At 37.7% G+C, this 18,038-nt stretch overlaps 1 protein-coding gene across 1 annotated transcript in view; it reads left to right on the plus strand.

Moving 5' to 3' along the window:
- LOC132828956 (endophilin-A2-like) overlaps positions 1-18,038 on the plus strand; it is a 128,523-nt gene that overhangs the window by 89,546 nt on the left and 20,939 nt on the right. The window contains exons 5-7 of the mRNA XM_060846181.1: positions 2,134-2,267; positions 7,448-7,606; positions 12,853-12,956. Of these exons, the coding sequence (XP_060702164.1) occupies positions 2,134-2,267; positions 7,448-7,606; positions 12,853-12,956 (397 nt within the window). The remainder of the gene's footprint in view (positions 1-2,133; positions 2,268-7,447; positions 7,607-12,852; positions 12,957-18,038) is intronic.

Genomic DNA, 18,038 nt, shown 5'->3' on the forward strand with positions numbered 1-18,038 from the left:
GCAGGTGTGCTCATTATAAAATATTGTCTAAATATATCACAGCGCAGCATGAATTAGAATTGAATTGCACTGTATGTCACAGAAATGGTTATTTCTTTCAGCTAAGGGATAGGGGGTGAATGAATTGAGATGGGAAACTATCCTACAGAATTCGAGGGATCGTGGGAAGGAAATCATGAGGTGACGGGAAAGGTTGAGACTGCTCAGAGTGACCATATTTGATAATAAATTTGCTCTTCACCCTCCAAAAGGATATGAACCCTTGAAGGAAGAAAGAAAAGGGGAAAACAATAACTTAAATACGGAGACAGCTCATAGAATTAGTATGACAATCCATATCATTCGGGAGGTTAATTTATTGTGCCTTAGAATTGTTTAGGAGAAAGTGAGGACTGCAGATGCTGGAGATCAGAGTCAAAAAGTGCGTTTCTGGAAAAGCACAGCCAGTTAGGCTGATGAAATGCTTGTGCTCGAAATGTCAATTCTCGTGCTCCTCGGTTGCTGCCTGACCAACTGTGCTTTTCCAGCATCACACTTAGAATTGTTTGCCAACACTTACTTCCAGTGATTTACTGTGCTCATTCTTAACTGACTCTGGTGTTTCTGTTATGGGTGTGCTGGGAAGGCTAAATTCTTCCCCAAAAGTACATAAACTGAGCAACTGACATTTCTGCAAGAGATCAATTTCAGAAGTGTTATATTGAGCGTTGTGGCATTTTGTCATTTATCTTGTTGAGTATGTTTGTGGCAAGATTCCATCAGAGCAAAAGAAAGATGCATTAAAAATAACTTCCAAGTTTATTTAAAAAGATTATTTAACTTGACTCTAAATTAATACTTTCTTAATAGTAGATACTTATCGGGAAGCTTCCAGAAGGAATAATATTTTCTGGAGTGCTTATTGTTGATTTACTCAACAGTATATTTTTCTCTTAAATAAAAGTTTATCTTAAAAGTTGACATTTACCTTAAGTTGAGATGTTCCCTTGTACCTGTGTACATCCCAGATCTCTGTATATCTCAAATCAGATGAGCAGAGCTGACTGTTAATAACTGCAATCTTGTAGATCGTTCCGGTGGTTCAGTTACCAAAAGCACCACTCACTATGAAACAGATACACACAGACAGAAATTTCTCAAGCCGGATTCCAGCTTTGTGCCGAGGTAGTTAGCTTCAGCTGGTAGTTATAAAGCACCACTCCAAAGGGGACAGGGAAGTTTTACAAGGCCTCTCACTCCCTGTGAACTGTTGACTCTGGAAGTGTTTTTGTGTGAAAATCAAATGGGGTCATCATTGAATTTAACTGTGAAGCCTCTCATGGTTATAGTTCCTGAGTCGTAAAGGTGTACAGCATGGAAACAGACTCTCCGGGCCATCTTGTTCATGCCGACCTAATCTAGTGCCATTTGTCAGCACTTGGTCCAAATCCCTCTAAACCCTTCCTATTCATATACCCATCCAATGCCTTTTAGATGTTGTCATTGTACCAGCCTCCACCACTTTCTCTGGCAGCTCATTCCATACATGTACCACCCTCTGCGTGGAAAAATTTGCCCCTTTGGTCCCTTTTAAATTTTTCCCTCCTCATCCTATACGTATGCCAATGCCATCCAGTTCTGGTCTTCCCCCCACCCCCCACCTCAGGGAAAAGGCCTTGACTATTTATCCAGGCCCCTCATGATTTTATGAACCTCTAAAAGGTCACCCCTCAGCCTCTGAAGCTCCAGGGAAAACAACCCCCTATTCAGCCTCTCCTTCTAGCTCAAATCCTCCAACCCTGGCAAAATCCTTGTAAGTCTTTTCTGAGCCCTTTCAAGTTTCACAACATCTTTCTGAGACTAGAATTGCACATAACATTCCAAACGTGGCCTAACCAATGTCCTGTACAGCCACAACATGACCTCCCAACTCCCATACTCAATGCTCTGACCTTTCAAGGTCATTCTCATTATTATTCAAGGTTTTCCTGAAGGTGACACGTTGTGGAGAAATTTCGTGTTAAGCGGTTTCCCAGCAAGACAGGAGAAAATATTTTGATACAAGGATTGTATTGGTTTGTTATCCATCAAAGAGAGATTTATTCGGTTTTCTGTACTTTAATTGATTCTTGAATTTAAATTTTCTGATTTAAGGAGGTGCACTTATTGATGTTGGTGAATCGATGAAAAGGATGGCTGAGGTTAAAGATTCCCTGGATATTGAAGTCAAACAGAACTTCATTGATCCCTTACAAGGTCTATGTGATAAAGATTTCAAAGAAATTCAGGTAAAATATCATCTATAGGTAAACAAATTACCGTTCTGCTATCTTTTTGATTCCCTCCCCTCCCACTCCAGAAGAAACATGATTGAAACCTAATTTGAAATCAATGGTTTCTGAATACAATTGAATCATCTTTTCACTTGTGAACTTTTACTCCCTTTTAAAATATCCTGTGGAAACTTGATATGGTGTTAGGTTAGGTAGCATAAGTTCAGTTTTCCTTAACATTTTGTATCATCTGTGAGGTGGAGTCCACCTCTTTTATGATTTCTCTGAATAGGTGTATATCATGAAGGCAAACCATATTCCCAATTCTCTTCAAAGTGATAACGCATTGACCAGAATTTTATAGCAGAACATTTAGTATGCTAATTTACAGTACATGTACAGCTCAAACAACGCGAATGCCCTAATATGAAATCTAAATGCTGAAAATGCTTACGTCAGGCAGCAACTATGGAGTAAGAGAGTTAATATTTCAGGTTGTAGAATCATACAGCATGGAAACAGACACTTCAGTCCAATCCATCCACGCTGACCAAGTTTCCGAAGCTGAATTAGTTCTATTTCAAAGGAACCCTATCAACCTTTCCTGTCGGACAGTGAGTCAAAAACAAAAGCCTGTGATAGATTGGAAGACAAAAAAGATTAAATGACAAGAAGGGTTAGTGTGCACAGCCAGAAGAAATTAGTAATGGGACAAGTAAAGAAACAAAAGATATGTCTAGAGGAGGTGTGAATGGTGAAATGATGAACAGCTACTACCTGAAAACACAAGCGAGGAAGAAATGAGACTAAAACCAAGATGTGCAAAGGAAAGGAGCTAAAATGTGGGCAATGTGTACAGCTTAGAATTGTTGAATTCACTGTTAAGTTCAGACATTTGTAGAATGCCTAATTGAAAGATAAGATGCTGTTCCCAGAGCTTAAATTAGCTTCACGGGAACACTGTAGGAATCCAAGCACGGAAAGGTTGGCATGACAGCAAGATGGACAATTAAAATGACGGCCTTTAATTCTAAAACTATCTTATCGATTGTATAAGGTCTTGAAGTGACCTAGTAGAGTGAAACCGTAAGTATGTATCTTCTGGTGGAGGAGACTAGAATAGGGGGCACAGTTTAGATAAGAGTTCTCTCATTTAAGGTGTGGATGAGGAGAAATTTCTTCTGAATGTCATTAGTCAGTAGAATTCTCTTTCGTAAGAAGCAACAGAGGCTGGATCATTGAATTTATTTAAATGAATTAGATGAGGAATCCAAGATACAGATAAGAAAATGAAGTTGAGAACTCAACCTGATCAGCTATGATCTTATTAAATGGCAGATTGGTCTTGAAAGGCCAAATGGTCTACTCTTGTTCCTAATTTCAGTGCTTCTGCAACTGAATGGAGGCGTTCCATAATTATGTATGTGCTGTCCCCAATGTCAAGTGGCTGACATTATAAGCAGTGACTGTAATATAGAGAATTGAAATCAGTATGGGGAAATTGGTGTTTAAACTGAAAAATACGTTTGGGACCTCAGACAGTATTGACGGAGGAGCCAAACGTGCAGATGTTACATTATCAATACTTTCATGGAAAGATGCCTAATCAAAGGGAGGAAGTTGGGGTGATTAGGGTGTTGGGAAGGGAACGCCATCAGTTGCAGATCCTATAAGGACACTGACAGGTGGAGGAACTGTTTGGTGGTGGCATCACACATGTAACTGAAATGTTGCAGCATGATTGAATCCAGGGACTCGTGGTTGAAGATTTGGAGAAGATAATCCCTGTCATGGTTTGGGTGAAAGCCAAAAGTCCCCCCTATTAACTATGATGGGGAGGAATCCTCTGTTGAGGATGAAGGAGGATCTATCAGAAGTGTTGGTTAGAAGGTTGCTTCATCAAAATAGATAATGGAGAAACTTGAAGAATGGAATAGAATTCTTGCAGGAGGCAGGGTATGGGGAAGTGTGGTCGAGTTAGCTGTCCAAGTCAGTGGATTTATTGTAAGTATCCATGTTTGAGAATTATCACCCAAGTTTGGGTTATCCATATGAAGCACACTTTATTCAATTAGTTAATGTTTGTTGATCTCTCAAATATTGTTCTTGATACTGAAAATTACATGTTTGCATTTGGATTAAAAAGTTCTTGGAGCAAAACATCTTTAACCTTTGGATAAAGACTTTTGCAATTTTAACATTTACATGTCCTTAAACCAACACTACTAGGTAGTTCCCAGACAGTTTATTTCCTTTATTGAATCAAACAATGCCTCATGCTATTTATTCACCGACACAGCAAGCAATTATATTTCAATAGAAAAGATTTTGTGCAACCCATTGGAAGCTAAATTTAAAATTGCCAAGACTACCCTATCTCTTACCATGGATTGAAAGTCTTGTATTTAGACAAGTTCATTCAGATATGCTGAGAAAGGCCGATAATTAATGCAAGGGGAAAGTTTTGAATTTGCTCTGCTGAAGTGAAATCATGGCTGCAAATGTGTTGCTGGTCAAAGCACAGCAGGTCAGGCAGCATCTCAGGAATAGAGAATTCGACGTTTCGAGCATAAGCCCTTCATGGTCCATTTCAAGCACATACAGTGTGTCGAAAAAAAATGTTCATACTGGTAGTTTCAGACTAAAAGTGCAAAGATTGTTGTGCAGTAGTACAGTGTTTCTGCAGTATATATACCTCAAGATAAAGGTTCAAGGTTAGAAAGGAGGAGAAGTTTAATGAGAGTTCATTCCTAGAGCGGGCTGCTTATTCTAAACTGATTAGTTGTGCTGCAATATAATCCAAACTGAATTTGTACAAATGCACAATAAAATGAACAAATCACCTGGAAATCTGTGCAGGTATTGGATATATCAATATCAACCAATCCTTTAAATCAAATATGAGTTATGTAATTATTTTTGAACTTGATCAATGAAATGTGAAAAAATGGGAAGGCAAATTTGCAGGTTTAATTGAAAAAGTTAATTTATATAATTAAGCTAGTTATTTAATCTACATGAAACCTCTCTGCATCAGTGAGAGCAGAAGCTTAAAGCTTGTGTTTAAGATGCGACTCTTCAGATAAAACAGCATTCAAAGTTAATCAGCAAAACAGTCAAAACTGCTACATTTGTCATGAAACCAGAGTTCAGTGAAACCATGATAAGTACTTAAGTGACAAACCCAAGTACTTAATAATGAGAACTACCAATAGACCAAATTTCTCTAAAGCCAAGATAAAATATCTAGTTTATTGCATTTGATGTTTAGAACCTGTTTTGCGTAAGGTAAGTCGATGTACTAAGGTATCCATTTTATTTGCCAATTAACATAATATGAAGAGCTGCAAGATACATGGAGTCTGCTGTTTCCCACCATTTGCTGTCTTCAGATGTTAGATATAGATCACCCATTATGATCCCAACACTTCAGGATCAGCCGCAATCGTCTGTGAAAAATGAAGAGAACGCTACCATGCACCAGCCTCACAAAAACAAAACAAATTCGCTGTGGGAAGTTATCTGTCTATGTCTTTTTCTCAATGCTCAGGCTCTTTTTTAGTTAGACATGACATCTCACCAAAGGTGGGGGAACATCTCTCCTGAATGTTAATGATTGTATGGCTAGAAATTTGCAAGGGTCAGCTGTGTGTCCCTAAGTTGGATAGAAGGTGATGCTTCAGTGGATCAGTAATGGTTTTACAAATGAGATTGATTTCTGTTCAAATATTTTTAAGGGAATTTGACCACGACAGGTAATTGCAAATAAGATCTGCAAAGATTTAGCTGAATGGCATTACAGGATCAAGGAGCTGGGTAACCTGTCCTGTTTGTATGTTGCTCAAAATCTGTGGACGGGAACAGAGCCCATGCTGGTGTCTTCTATGATTCTATGAGAAAAATACTTGATGGTGGAATGTGATGTTCATTCAGGGCACTGGTATGCTGCACTTTTTGATAGTCCATTCAGCTGAGAATAAGTTCATGGCCTATTTACTTGTATATCATCTCACTGACATTGAGGGAAAGACACTTATTTGCTGCTCTACTGCTCATGGAGCAAAATTGTCAAGATCATTTTTGCATTCAGCTTGAAACAGGCAGAAAAACAGCCCCATCAGAAGCCTAGAGATAGATTTTCTAATTGTTATCATAGGTTATGAACCTAAAGAAAAGAGAAGCTGAGCATATAATTGCAGAAGAAACTGAAGAGTACATTCTGGTTTGATGGTGATTACATTGTTCTTGTCTGTGTCTCTGTTCTGTCCTAATGGGGAGCATTGATACAATGACACCATCTTCTAAAGGGACTGGTTTGGAATCCAAGTTGGCAGTTACTTTTAACTTTTCCATGTTGACTGAATATTCTGCCTACCAAACATAACATAAAAGCAAATTGGTCAGCTCAGTCAGTTGACCATGGAGAAGTAGTGACCTTGATTTTGAAAAACCTTACTCTCCAGTGAACTGTCGCATTAAAAAGTCAGCACTGAAAGGGTAAAAAAAACCAGAGTAAACATTGATCAAATAGTATTTCACTGCATGAATGAATTTATTTGATTTCTATATAGCTTAGAATTAATGTTGTGTATTGCTCCCCAGCTACATAATGCAAAAGCCGAAAGGTTAAACCTTGGTCTATGCTGAGAGAACTGGTGTCACTGGGGATGCAGCAATTGGTAGCGCTCCTCAGAGAGAAAGGGATGAGCAAACATTATTACTTCATGGTCCCATGCTGGAAGGAGTGTATGTGTAAACAATAATGTTTCTATCTCAAAGGTCCTATAGTCTGCAAGACTTGGTATCTGGAGTCATATAAGAATGATTAAGTGAGTAAGGTATTTGTGGACTGTTGGCATCAATAGCTTTATGCAGACTAAAAGCACAGGCAGTCTGCAGTTTAGAAACTGGTTCCTGGGTACATTTGTAAGTCAGTTGTACACATACCAGAAGACAATTCAGTACATTACAAAGTCGCTGTTTGTAAGTATGAGTAAACATTCACATGTCGAGTCCTTACAAATGAGATTTCATATTAATATTAATTTTAAGTATGAGCATTCATAAGTCAGATGTTCATAATTTGGGAATTGCCTGGAACTATGCATGAATCTTCAAGAAAAAAGAAACAAAGACTATTGTGTGAGAATATTTTAGATATTATTGCATATTACATATCCATTTTGATATTGTAGCATCACTTGAAGAAGTTGGAGGGTCGACGCCTGGACTATGACTACAAGAAGAAACGACAGGGTAAAATCCCTGACGAAGAGATCAAACAAGCCATGGAGAAATTTGACGAGTCCAAAGAAGTGGCAGAAACTAGCATGTACAATCTTTTAGAAACCGATGTAAGAATGAACTGAAGTCCATTGTTCTGATTTCTTTTTCCTAAATGTTTCTGGTGGCTTATTCGTAATTTGTGATAAGAGGATATTCAATATAAGGTGACAAAATTAGATGTTATAGTGAATGTATTTAGTTCATATAAGATTATCTAAGATCTGGTGGCTTAATAAAGGCACCACTCAATGTAGTAGTGTGCCAAATCCAAACCGTGGGTGTCTACCACACTTCCAATTTTCATATCATCCACAAACTTACTGACGAAACTCCTACCTTCAGGTCTGAATTGTTTACATATATTGCAAACAGCAAAGACCCTAACATTGATCCTTGCAGAACCCCACTGGACACAGGCTTCCAATCACAGAACCACAGCTTGACCATCACCTCCTGTTTCCTGCTACTCAGCCAATTCTGAATCTAATTAGCCAAATTTCTTTGAATCCCATGACCTCTTAAATTTGTTATCAGTCGTCTATGTGGAATCATATCAAAAACCTTGCTGAAATCCAAATGGACTAAGCTGAATGGTTTACCCTCATCAACACACCTTGTTAACTCTTTGAAAATTTCAATCAGTTTGGTCAGACAAGACCTGCCCTTAACAAAACCATGCTGACTATTCTTGATTAATCCATGCCTCTTCAAGGGCAGATTAATTCTATCTCTCAGAATTGCTTCCAATAGTTATCCCACCACTGAGGTTAGACTGAGTAGCATGTAATTGCCTGGTTTGTTCCTTGCTCCCTTCTTGAATAATGGTCCACATTGGCTGTCCTCCAGTACTCTGGTAACTCTCCTGTGGACAGGGAGGAATTGAAAACTATTGCCATTGCTATTTCCTCCTTGCCTCATTCAATAGCGTTGGAGAGTCCACCTTAAAGATTTATTTACTTTTAAGCCTGCCAGATCACTCAGAACCTCCTCCCTAGCTATGCTAATTTATTTGTGCAATACAGTTCTCTTCCCTGTTGTCAATACCCACATCGTCCCTTTTCGTGGTAAGCACTGATACAGAGTGTTTCTTTATAATCTTGCTAGAACCTATTGCTCCACACAAAAATTATCCCTGTGGTCCTTAATGGACCTTACTTTTTTCGAATTTGGAGATGCCGGTGTTGGACTAGGATGTACAAAGTTGAAAATCTCACAACAGGTGTAACAGGTTTATTTGGAGCGCTGCTCCTTCAGGTGTTTGTAGACTATCTTTTCCTAGTTATCCTTTTATTCTTTAAAATAGCTTATGAATTTCCTTGATTTTGCATGCGATTATTCTGGCCTCCCCATTTTTTTTGCTCTCTTAATTTCCTTTCTAAGCTTCACCTTGCACATTCTTTATTTCTGTAGGGCTTCTGCTATTTTGAGGCCTCAGTATCTGCTGTAAGCTTCCCATTTTCTCTTTATCGAGTCTTGAATGTCCTTAGATATCCATGGTTCTCAGGATTTGTTGGTCCTACTTTTGTCTTTATTGGAACATTTGCTCCTGTACTCCCCTTACTTCCTGCTTGAATGACTCCCACTGCTCTGATTTACCTAAACATATCTGCTCCTAGTCCTTTCTGGCCAAATCATACCTGATCTTATTAAAATTGGTCTTCTCCGCCCAGTTTAGAAATTTGATTTTTGTTTCATCCATGTCCTCTTCATAACAAACCTGAGTCTAATGGAGTTATGATCACTGTCTCCAAAATGCTTCCCACTGATACTTCAACCACATGCCTCATTTCATTAAGTAAAATTAAATCCAGGATCACCCCTCCTTTCTCCTACATAGTGACTTAAAAAACTCTCCTTGATGTCTTTTAAGAACTCTGCTCCTTCCAAACCCTTTCATGCTACAACTATCCCACTTAGTGTTCGGAAAGTTGAAATCCCCTACTATTATTTACCCTATTACTTTTACACTTCTCTGAAATTTGCCTCATTATCTGTTCAATTTCCTTCTCCCTGTTGCAGAGCCTATAGTACTGTCCTAAATGTGTTTGCTCCTTTTTGGTTTTACATTTTTTACCCCGCTTTGCTTGCTTATATTCCTTTAAAGCCAAATTTGTGGGCAACACAAAATAAGATGGAAAAGCAGGTTGTGGAATGGATACAAGAAGTGGGCAAAAAGTCGGCAAATGGAGTATAATGTTGGAGAATGTGAAGTTGTTTATTTTGGAAGGGAGAACAAAAGAACACTATTATTTAAATGGAGAAAAACTGCAGAAAGCTGCAACACACAAGGATTTGGGGCACTTGTGCATGAAACACAGAAAGCTCGCACATTGGTGCAGCATATAATTAGGAAGGCTAATGGAATGTTGGCCCATATTTCAAGGAGGCTGGAGTATAAGAATAGGGATGTCTTTTTGCAACTGTACAGGTGTTGGAGAGACCACATCTTGAGTTCACTGAGCAGTTTTGGTCCCCTTATTTCACGAAAAATATTATTTCATGTTAAGAAAAGGTTCACTAGGATAATCTCTAAAATAGAAGAATTATCTCATGAGCAAAGACTAAACAGAGTGGGACTCCACTCACTGGAGTTTAGAAGAATGAGAGATTATCTAATTGAAACATATAGGATTCTCAAGAGGCTTGACAGGGTAAATGCTCACAGAATGTTACCCCTCATAGGGGTCTAGAGCCAGAATGCCTAGTCTCAGAATAAAGAGTCACAAATTTTAAGACTGTGACGAAGAGGGATTTTTTTCTGTGGATTCTGAGACTTTGGAATTCCTTGCTGCAGAGAGCTGTAAAGCAGAGCCCTTGTGTATATTTATGGTTGAGATAGATTCCTAACCATTTTGGGAATCGAAGATTGTGGGAATGTCAGATGAGCCATGATTGGAGCAGGCTGAAAGGGCCAAACGGCCTATTCCTTTCATCTTGTGGTCTTTATTGGCCCTGATTCCACTTATTCCTGTTGTTTCTCAGTTAATCTCTTTTCGTGGAATTATAGAATCCAACAGAATGGAAGAAGGTCGTTCGGCCTATTGACCGACCCTCCGAAGAGCATCCTACCCACACCCACCTCCCTTTATCATATAACCCTACATTCCCATGGCTAACCCATCTAACCTACATGTCCTGGGACACTATGGGCAATTTATCATGGTCAGTCCTCCTAACTAGTGCATCTTTAAACTGTGGGAGGAAACGAGCACCATGCAGACTTGGGAAGAATGTGCAAACTCCACACTTCTTCCAAAAAAAGGTACAATTATTAAAATCATGAACTCATTAAAACACCACTTCCCTGTGTCACTCTTTGATTTGTTCACACAGTCAGTAGACACCTGTAGCTGTTAAACTGAAACTCCCCTCCCTCTGCTCAGTTGAAGCTGAAATGCTGGGACCTTGATCTTCAGCAATTTATCAGTAGAACCTGAAGTATTTGGCCGTACAAATTATATACCACAAAAAAGGCCTTAAAAACTATGAACCAAAGCAAATGCAGAAAGCATCTCTTTCCTCCTGCACAGAATTCTCTAAATACTCCAGGTTTCCAGATTCACACACATGTGGGCTGTGCCTCATTCAGGATTTGTTCTCTCTCAACTCTCATTTGTACCTTACTGAAGTCAGTACAGGTAATTAGATTCCTGTTTCAGATCACTGTTCAATGCCATTGCTAGAAGTTGAATGTGCATACTTTGTTGTTGAAGGAAACAAATTAGACTCCAGTCCGAAGTCCTCAGTCTAGTAACACACTTTTGGCTAACGTAATGATCTCAAGTAGACAAGCAGAAGGCTAGATGAATGCAGCATCACGAGGTGGAGAAGTCAATGTTTTGGCTTCTTCAGGACTGGTCCCCAGTGTTGACTTCAGCACCTCTTGATGCTGCCTGGCTTGCTGTGTTCTTCCAGTTTCCTGCTTGTCTACTTTCGATTCCAGTATCTGCAGTTTTTTTGTCTCTAATGTAATGATCTCAGCAAAGATCAGTGGCTTCTGATGGAAAGGCAAAGTATTTCAGGAAGATTATAATATATTGTGAAGTAATGCTTTAACAAGTTTATTTCTGATCATTAAGTTCATCAATGTGCCATTTATCCTACAAGGATTATACTCTTGCTTAACGGGAAATTGTATTGCTTTATAGAACCATTCACTGAGGGTAATAATTGTGTATAGGCAATGACAGTAACTAGTCAAAGCTTTTAGTGAGTGTGCTGAGAATATTTACTGAGCTCTCATTGAAGATTTGATCAGATATATGATGAATCAACTTTATTATTGTAACAACATAAAACCTTCTTTTGGCTCTGCTGAACAACAATTCCCACAGTTCTATTGAAAAGCTTTCTAAGCTTGTGGCGTTGGTCAGGGCATAATAAATGTTTGATTTTCCCCTGATTTGGAATGTTCTAATTCTGCAGATTGCTTCATCTCTGGCTTCAGCCAAGTCATAATTTAAAAGTCAAGACGTGTCACACCCAAAAAAAGAAATTGTCCTGTTGATACTGAAAAATACCCAAGTAATCACCAAATATCATGTTACGAAATATTTCTTTCTGCTATTTCCTGCCTTCTCTGATATTTCTACTTCATATTTCATTCAATAGACGAATTCATACTTTCTTGATGTCACATAGAGAAGCAAATAATTTCAATAATATAGAAACTAATTTCAATTTGTGTGAAATCATATATCATTTACACCGCACAATATATGACGCATTGCTCCAGTTTTGGACTTCATTGTCAGTTGTCTTTTAAAACATAATGATCATGGTTCGGCACTAACATCCCAATGGGATGACTCAATAGTCTGCAATTTTGATAATATTGATGAATGTTAGTCAGGAGAGCAAACTTCTTCAAATAATGTCAGCTTTAATGGACAGTCTGGATCTCATTTTAACCCCTCTCACAAAGTAGTGCAATCCTTAACTGCTGTATTTCCTCAGTACTCTCTGGACAGCTATAAGTTTGCATTGGGATAAAGTGGAGGTGACCCATACCTTTTATTTTTCATATCTTCAGATGGAGCAAACTTACACAGTTTCACGAAAATATTTAATTGGCCTCAGGGTAAAAGTGTCCTTGCTATTTTTTTTCTTGTTTGTTGAACCTGAGCCAATTCTGGGGAGAGATTTCAGAATTGATCAATGTAAAAGTGTTTAGGCATGAATCACTTTTATTTCTATAAATAGCTATTGGACAGGAGGGCATCTTAAGATGAGAGATTAAGTCACTGTAATTGAGTGAAAATAATTTCAATCACTTTAAACTAGCTTAAACCAAACATGGATAATTTTCTTCCAGATCGAGCAAGTGACTCAAATGTCAGCCCTCGTGGAAGCACAACTCGACTATCACAAACAGGCTGTGCAAATTCTGGAGGAACTGTCTGATAAGCTAAAGGAGAGGTAAGAAGACAACAAATATGTCCAACTTTATCCAGCTATTCAATGAGATTGGGTATCTTAACGTAAATGCGAGATTTTATTTTGAGTTATTGAAACAATAAGGTGCAGACAGATTTTCCCCACCTGCCTGGTTTGAATTAAGATACCAGCTAATGTTTGTCAACTTGAGCGATGTGGACCTTTAAATATCACACTGTAAATGTCGTATATTTGAAATAATGTAAAGTTGTACCTGTGTAATGTAAAGTAAGATAAAAATTGCTAAGTCATTACAGATAACTTCCATCAGAGTAAAATGGATAGTACAAGGTTAAGATTGGCTTATAATATGTGTGAAGTAAAGTGGCATGATGCTGTTGCAATTTGAGAATACAGAAGTTCCTTTTAAGTGATCTTTTCAGGAATATGCTACTACCCGTGCCAAAAGTTGTCATTTATAGAAGAAACATTTGGATTTAAGTCACATATTTCATGCTCTCAGGATGTGCCAGAGCACGTTGCTACCAAGAAAATGTTTCTTGTAAATATAGATACTATTTACAGGTTATAACTTCTAGGATGTGTAGAAATGGTGAAGCATGTTCACTACAATTATAACAAGATGCTTTATGTTAGGAGTCATACTTGAGTGCGAACACATGGAGTTCAGTGCTGCTAAATACCTAGATTTATTTACAATGATCATTAAAACAACTTCTGCATTTTAGTGACATTGGACCATAAGTTCCCACCATTTCAGTTTTTTGTGACAGTTGGAACCTCAGGGAAAAAAAAAGCATCTTTCCAATTGTCAGCTTTTGTAACTCTGTAACAGGAGGGGGTCGACAGAGGATTCTGAGGTCTGTGTCTTGAAAAATGATGGCCCTATAATCTTATCAAATGCAATGTTAAAGAAGCATAAATGAATACTGAATTTGAAGTTGTTTATTAATTAAACTTCACTTCAGGATTATTTTGTTATTTTAATTTGTGTCCATTAATATGAGACCAATATGTTGAATTTTGAACACAATGTGGTATTCTTTGACTTCGGAGAGAGTCCATTTCTGTTTCTTAATGTTGCTATACTTTCTGCGAGATTCTCAGAATGCCTGCTGTTGTTTGGAATCAATTTCCTTGGAAACAGATCTTTCTAAAAGCCTGGTTCATTGCAAACTTTTCATTAGGTGATAGGATTGTCAGCCGGGAAAGATTATTTTAGAAACGGGGGATAAAAGGACAGCTGCTCAAAGGAAGTTGCTCCAGATCTTTGAAATTTGAGGAAATTTCTGCCTTATTTTGTGTAACATGAAGCACATCCTGGTGTCCCTTTGTGAAAGTGCCACGTGCCAGCTTTTCACAGGTAACATCCATAGTTCCAAATGGATGCAATTAAAAATACAATGACCTCATTTCAATTTCTTTCTTGCCCTCCTCCAATGTTTGTTTTTCTGGTGTCCCTCTCCCTTCCTTCCTTCCTCTACATTAAATCCTGATTGAAAGAGTGCTTTTGTGAGGAAAAGCTTTTTAATATTGATAAATGCAGAGAAAGGGATCCTTCAGGTTTGCAGCTTGTAGAAAATGAACAAGTGGAGTGAGACACTGTTTTCTGCTGTATCTGACAAACTCTTGGGATCCAAAAACATCAGATTGTAGATACATTTGGAGTTTTGAGATTTTCCTCATTCATTTGAGATCATACTAATAGCACCAAAAGCACAGGTAAATTGATAGCAGATTTATGATTTTAAAAATATGGAGGTGATGTTGGCTGTTCTTCAGAGCCACTTAGTGGTTAAAGTGTATCTTTATTAAGGGATACAGCCAGAAACTCAATCTGCTTGTAGATGTATCTCAAGCTAAAAGCTGTCAGCTCAAGCAAATTTTCATGTTCTTAACTGACTTTGGTGTTGCTAAGCTAGGAAAGAGACTCCCTGTCCTCCTGCTATCCATCCATTCCTACTGGGAACTGTGTGCATGCATCCAAATCAAGATTGGACTTGGCTGTGATAACCAAGTGGTCTATCAAAGCTCACTCTGTAGATGTACAAAGAAGTGATTAATTGAGCAAGATTCTCTGAAATGGTATTTCAGCTGGAATCCAATACCTTCAGAAGAAAACCAACAAGAATATGGAGCTAAACGCTGATAGTGATAGACCACTTTTACAGGCAGAACCTCGTTTTCTTTGAGCCAAAATTAACTGCTTGCATGAAGTAGTCTGGTAGCAAGCCACAGGATGGCAGTTAGTCACTTTATTGTTGAATTACATGCAGCAGGTACTTAAAGATTTCCATTAGAAATTCCTATCCCCTCACAATGATGAGTAAATAATACCTGATCAACCATATCTTAGGCTAAAAACAGAGTCAGATTTATTAAGTGAAGTTAAAGAGAAATAAGAGCATCCACTGCAAGTTGCAGAACTTTTGTTAATTCACTCACTATTTCAAAGAACAAAAGCATAGAAATCAATCATTCTTGAACTTGCAACATGCTTGAAAGAAAAATGTTATAGGAAGTTAGGATCCTTGGTTATCCTCAAGCATTCAGTATTATTCTAAAACAGGACTGTTTGAACCAAGAAGAGCCTCCCATATGTTTTTTTTTCTGTCTGGTATGGAGCTTTAATCAACAACATCATCAAATTTTCTAGCTGAAGTAACATATCAAACAGATTCACCATTGGTAAGCCAAAAAAGCCAAAAGGTTAGTTCTGCTTCTTCCTTGAGGCTTTGTTATTAGCTGTTTTGGTGAACTTCACGTTAACAATGATTAAGCAGTGCACCTAGACAGAGGTAATTCACCACCATTAAAATGACATAAGCATTCGAACCATAAATTGTATATTTCATGTACCTAATTCTTTTAGCAAGTTATAATTGAGTTATGAAAGCCACAAACTATCCCACTCATAAAGAAGGATTTAAAATGTTTTAACTTTTGACAGATTCATTGCATTGTCCGTTTTTCCTCAAGTTTGTTTGCATTTAAAATCCAGAAGTTGTACCCTTTGCAAATAATTAAGGAGAATTGAGTAACTTATTTAAACACAGAAGAATTGATTAACGTTGTGGAAAACATATCAAACCTGCCTTAGAATATTGGGAGACTGAGCAAGCCTGAAAAATAACTCATAAAATGATGCAAGCAAAATGGGGAATTTGTTAAAAAGCACAAGCATTAACATTGGTTTCTCAGAATGAGTTTCAAAGCAACGTAATCTAAAGTCTCTGAATGTTGCTTTCAGAGTGGATACAAGTCACTCCACTAAACCAACCATTTGTCTCAAGCAATCAGTGCATGTTGCCTTTCACCCTCCAGGCAAACAATCACTCCCTATGACTTTTAGCCATCAGTTTTTATGTTGTTTTATGCATTTTCCTATGTCTTATATAAGCAAAAATGTTGAGGGAAATGGGCCAAAGATAGCTATATGAATTAAGCCACAGATCAGCTATGACCTCATTACATGGTGACAGGCTTGATTGGCTGAATGGCCTTCTTCTGATCCTCTGTTCATCTGTTCCTTCAGCATTCCAGCTAATTTTGAATGCTGGTGTGCAGTTTCTGCCTCAACCAATAACTTCATATCTTTCTCTATGAATACATTTCTCCTAACCTTATAATCTTTTGTTCAAGGCCACATGATTAGTGGAAATAACTTCTGTATACCCTATCCCATATCAAAACTTCAATTACAAAACTTCGTAAAATAGCATTTATCTAACAAAAAAGCCCAATTTTACCGTTTTTTAAATTAGTATTTCATCTTATCACTCAGAATGCTGGTGAATCTGAGTTATGCTTTACCCAAACCTCAGTTTCCTAAATATGGAATCTAATGCTCTGCACCTTAGCTTGAATTGGATTTTGTATCAGCTCTTCATGTGAATTTTATACTCTGATATAAATTCAAGTTCCATTGTATCTTTTGTACAGCTTTCAGTTTGAGGTTCTGTCCACAACTTTAAAAAAGTGCTGGCGAAACTGAGCAGTTTTGGCAGCATCAATGGAGAAAGTTTCAAATCTGGTATGACTCCGCTTCCAAAGAAGTTATGTTAACTCTTTTTTTTTTCTCTCCACTGATGCTGCCAGATCTATTGAGTTTTTCCAGAACCTTATTTTAATTTTAGAGTTCCAACATCTGCGGTATTTTGTGTTTTTTTTTTGGAAATTTGTCATTGATACTGAGTGAGCCTGCACACCAAAATAACTTTGAGCTTTCACATCACTGCACATACTTTCATTCAAACTATAAGTATTGTTTTACATTTAATTAAAATGTTTCCCCTCAATTTTACTAATGTGAACTATCTCATCAGTATCGTTTTGTGGCTTCCTTCAGTACTCTCGAATGTTAACTGTGTTCTCTATTTTGATAATACCTGCAAGTTTGAACCCTATTGCATATAGGTGTGCAGCCAAATTATTCATATACACATGATGATCTATGACCCGAGCGTAGTATAATGAAGAAAAGTTATTTTAAAATGTCTGTAACCAGACATAAAAATAACTTCCTTTCTAGAGTTTACGTCAATTGTAACAAGTTCAATCTTATTTTTCTCGAAAATAATGAAATGGTGTTTTGTTATTATTTGTTGACCCCTGACTTAGAATTAACACCATCAGGAAGACGATTATGACCAGAAGGTGTTTGGCTGGTGGACACATGAGAGAGCTACATGTAGAGAAGTTAGAGTGTAAAACTTGTCACACACACAGATGGGCACAAACAGCAGAGACAGAGAGAAGGCACAATTTTTGTGAGTAAAAGAAACATTCAGGAAGACATCAGTTTATCTGTTTGGCAAAAAAGAAATGGGGGATCTTGGAGGTACTGTGCAGGCTGGCTCAAAATAGTCTAAAACCTGGAAAGCTATGTGAATAATCTGAAATGGGTTGTATTTTATTTCCCGGAAGTCATTAAACTATGATGAAAGTGTTAATGGCTAGTCAGTGAAAAGGAACACTAGAAAGCTGCACCATTGGAACTGCCATGATCCAGAAAAAAAAAAGAGGGTATATAAAAGTGTGTTCAGCATACCTCTGCAACTTATAAGTGAAAGTTATTATTGGATAGGAATCCCGACCTTCCAT

The sequence above is a fragment of the Hemiscyllium ocellatum genome, chromosome 28 (assembly GCF_020745735.1).
Source record: "Hemiscyllium ocellatum isolate sHemOce1 chromosome 28, sHemOce1.pat.X.cur, whole genome shotgun sequence".
NCBI classification, from domain to species: domain Eukaryota; kingdom Metazoa; phylum Chordata; class Chondrichthyes; order Orectolobiformes; family Hemiscylliidae; genus Hemiscyllium; species Hemiscyllium ocellatum.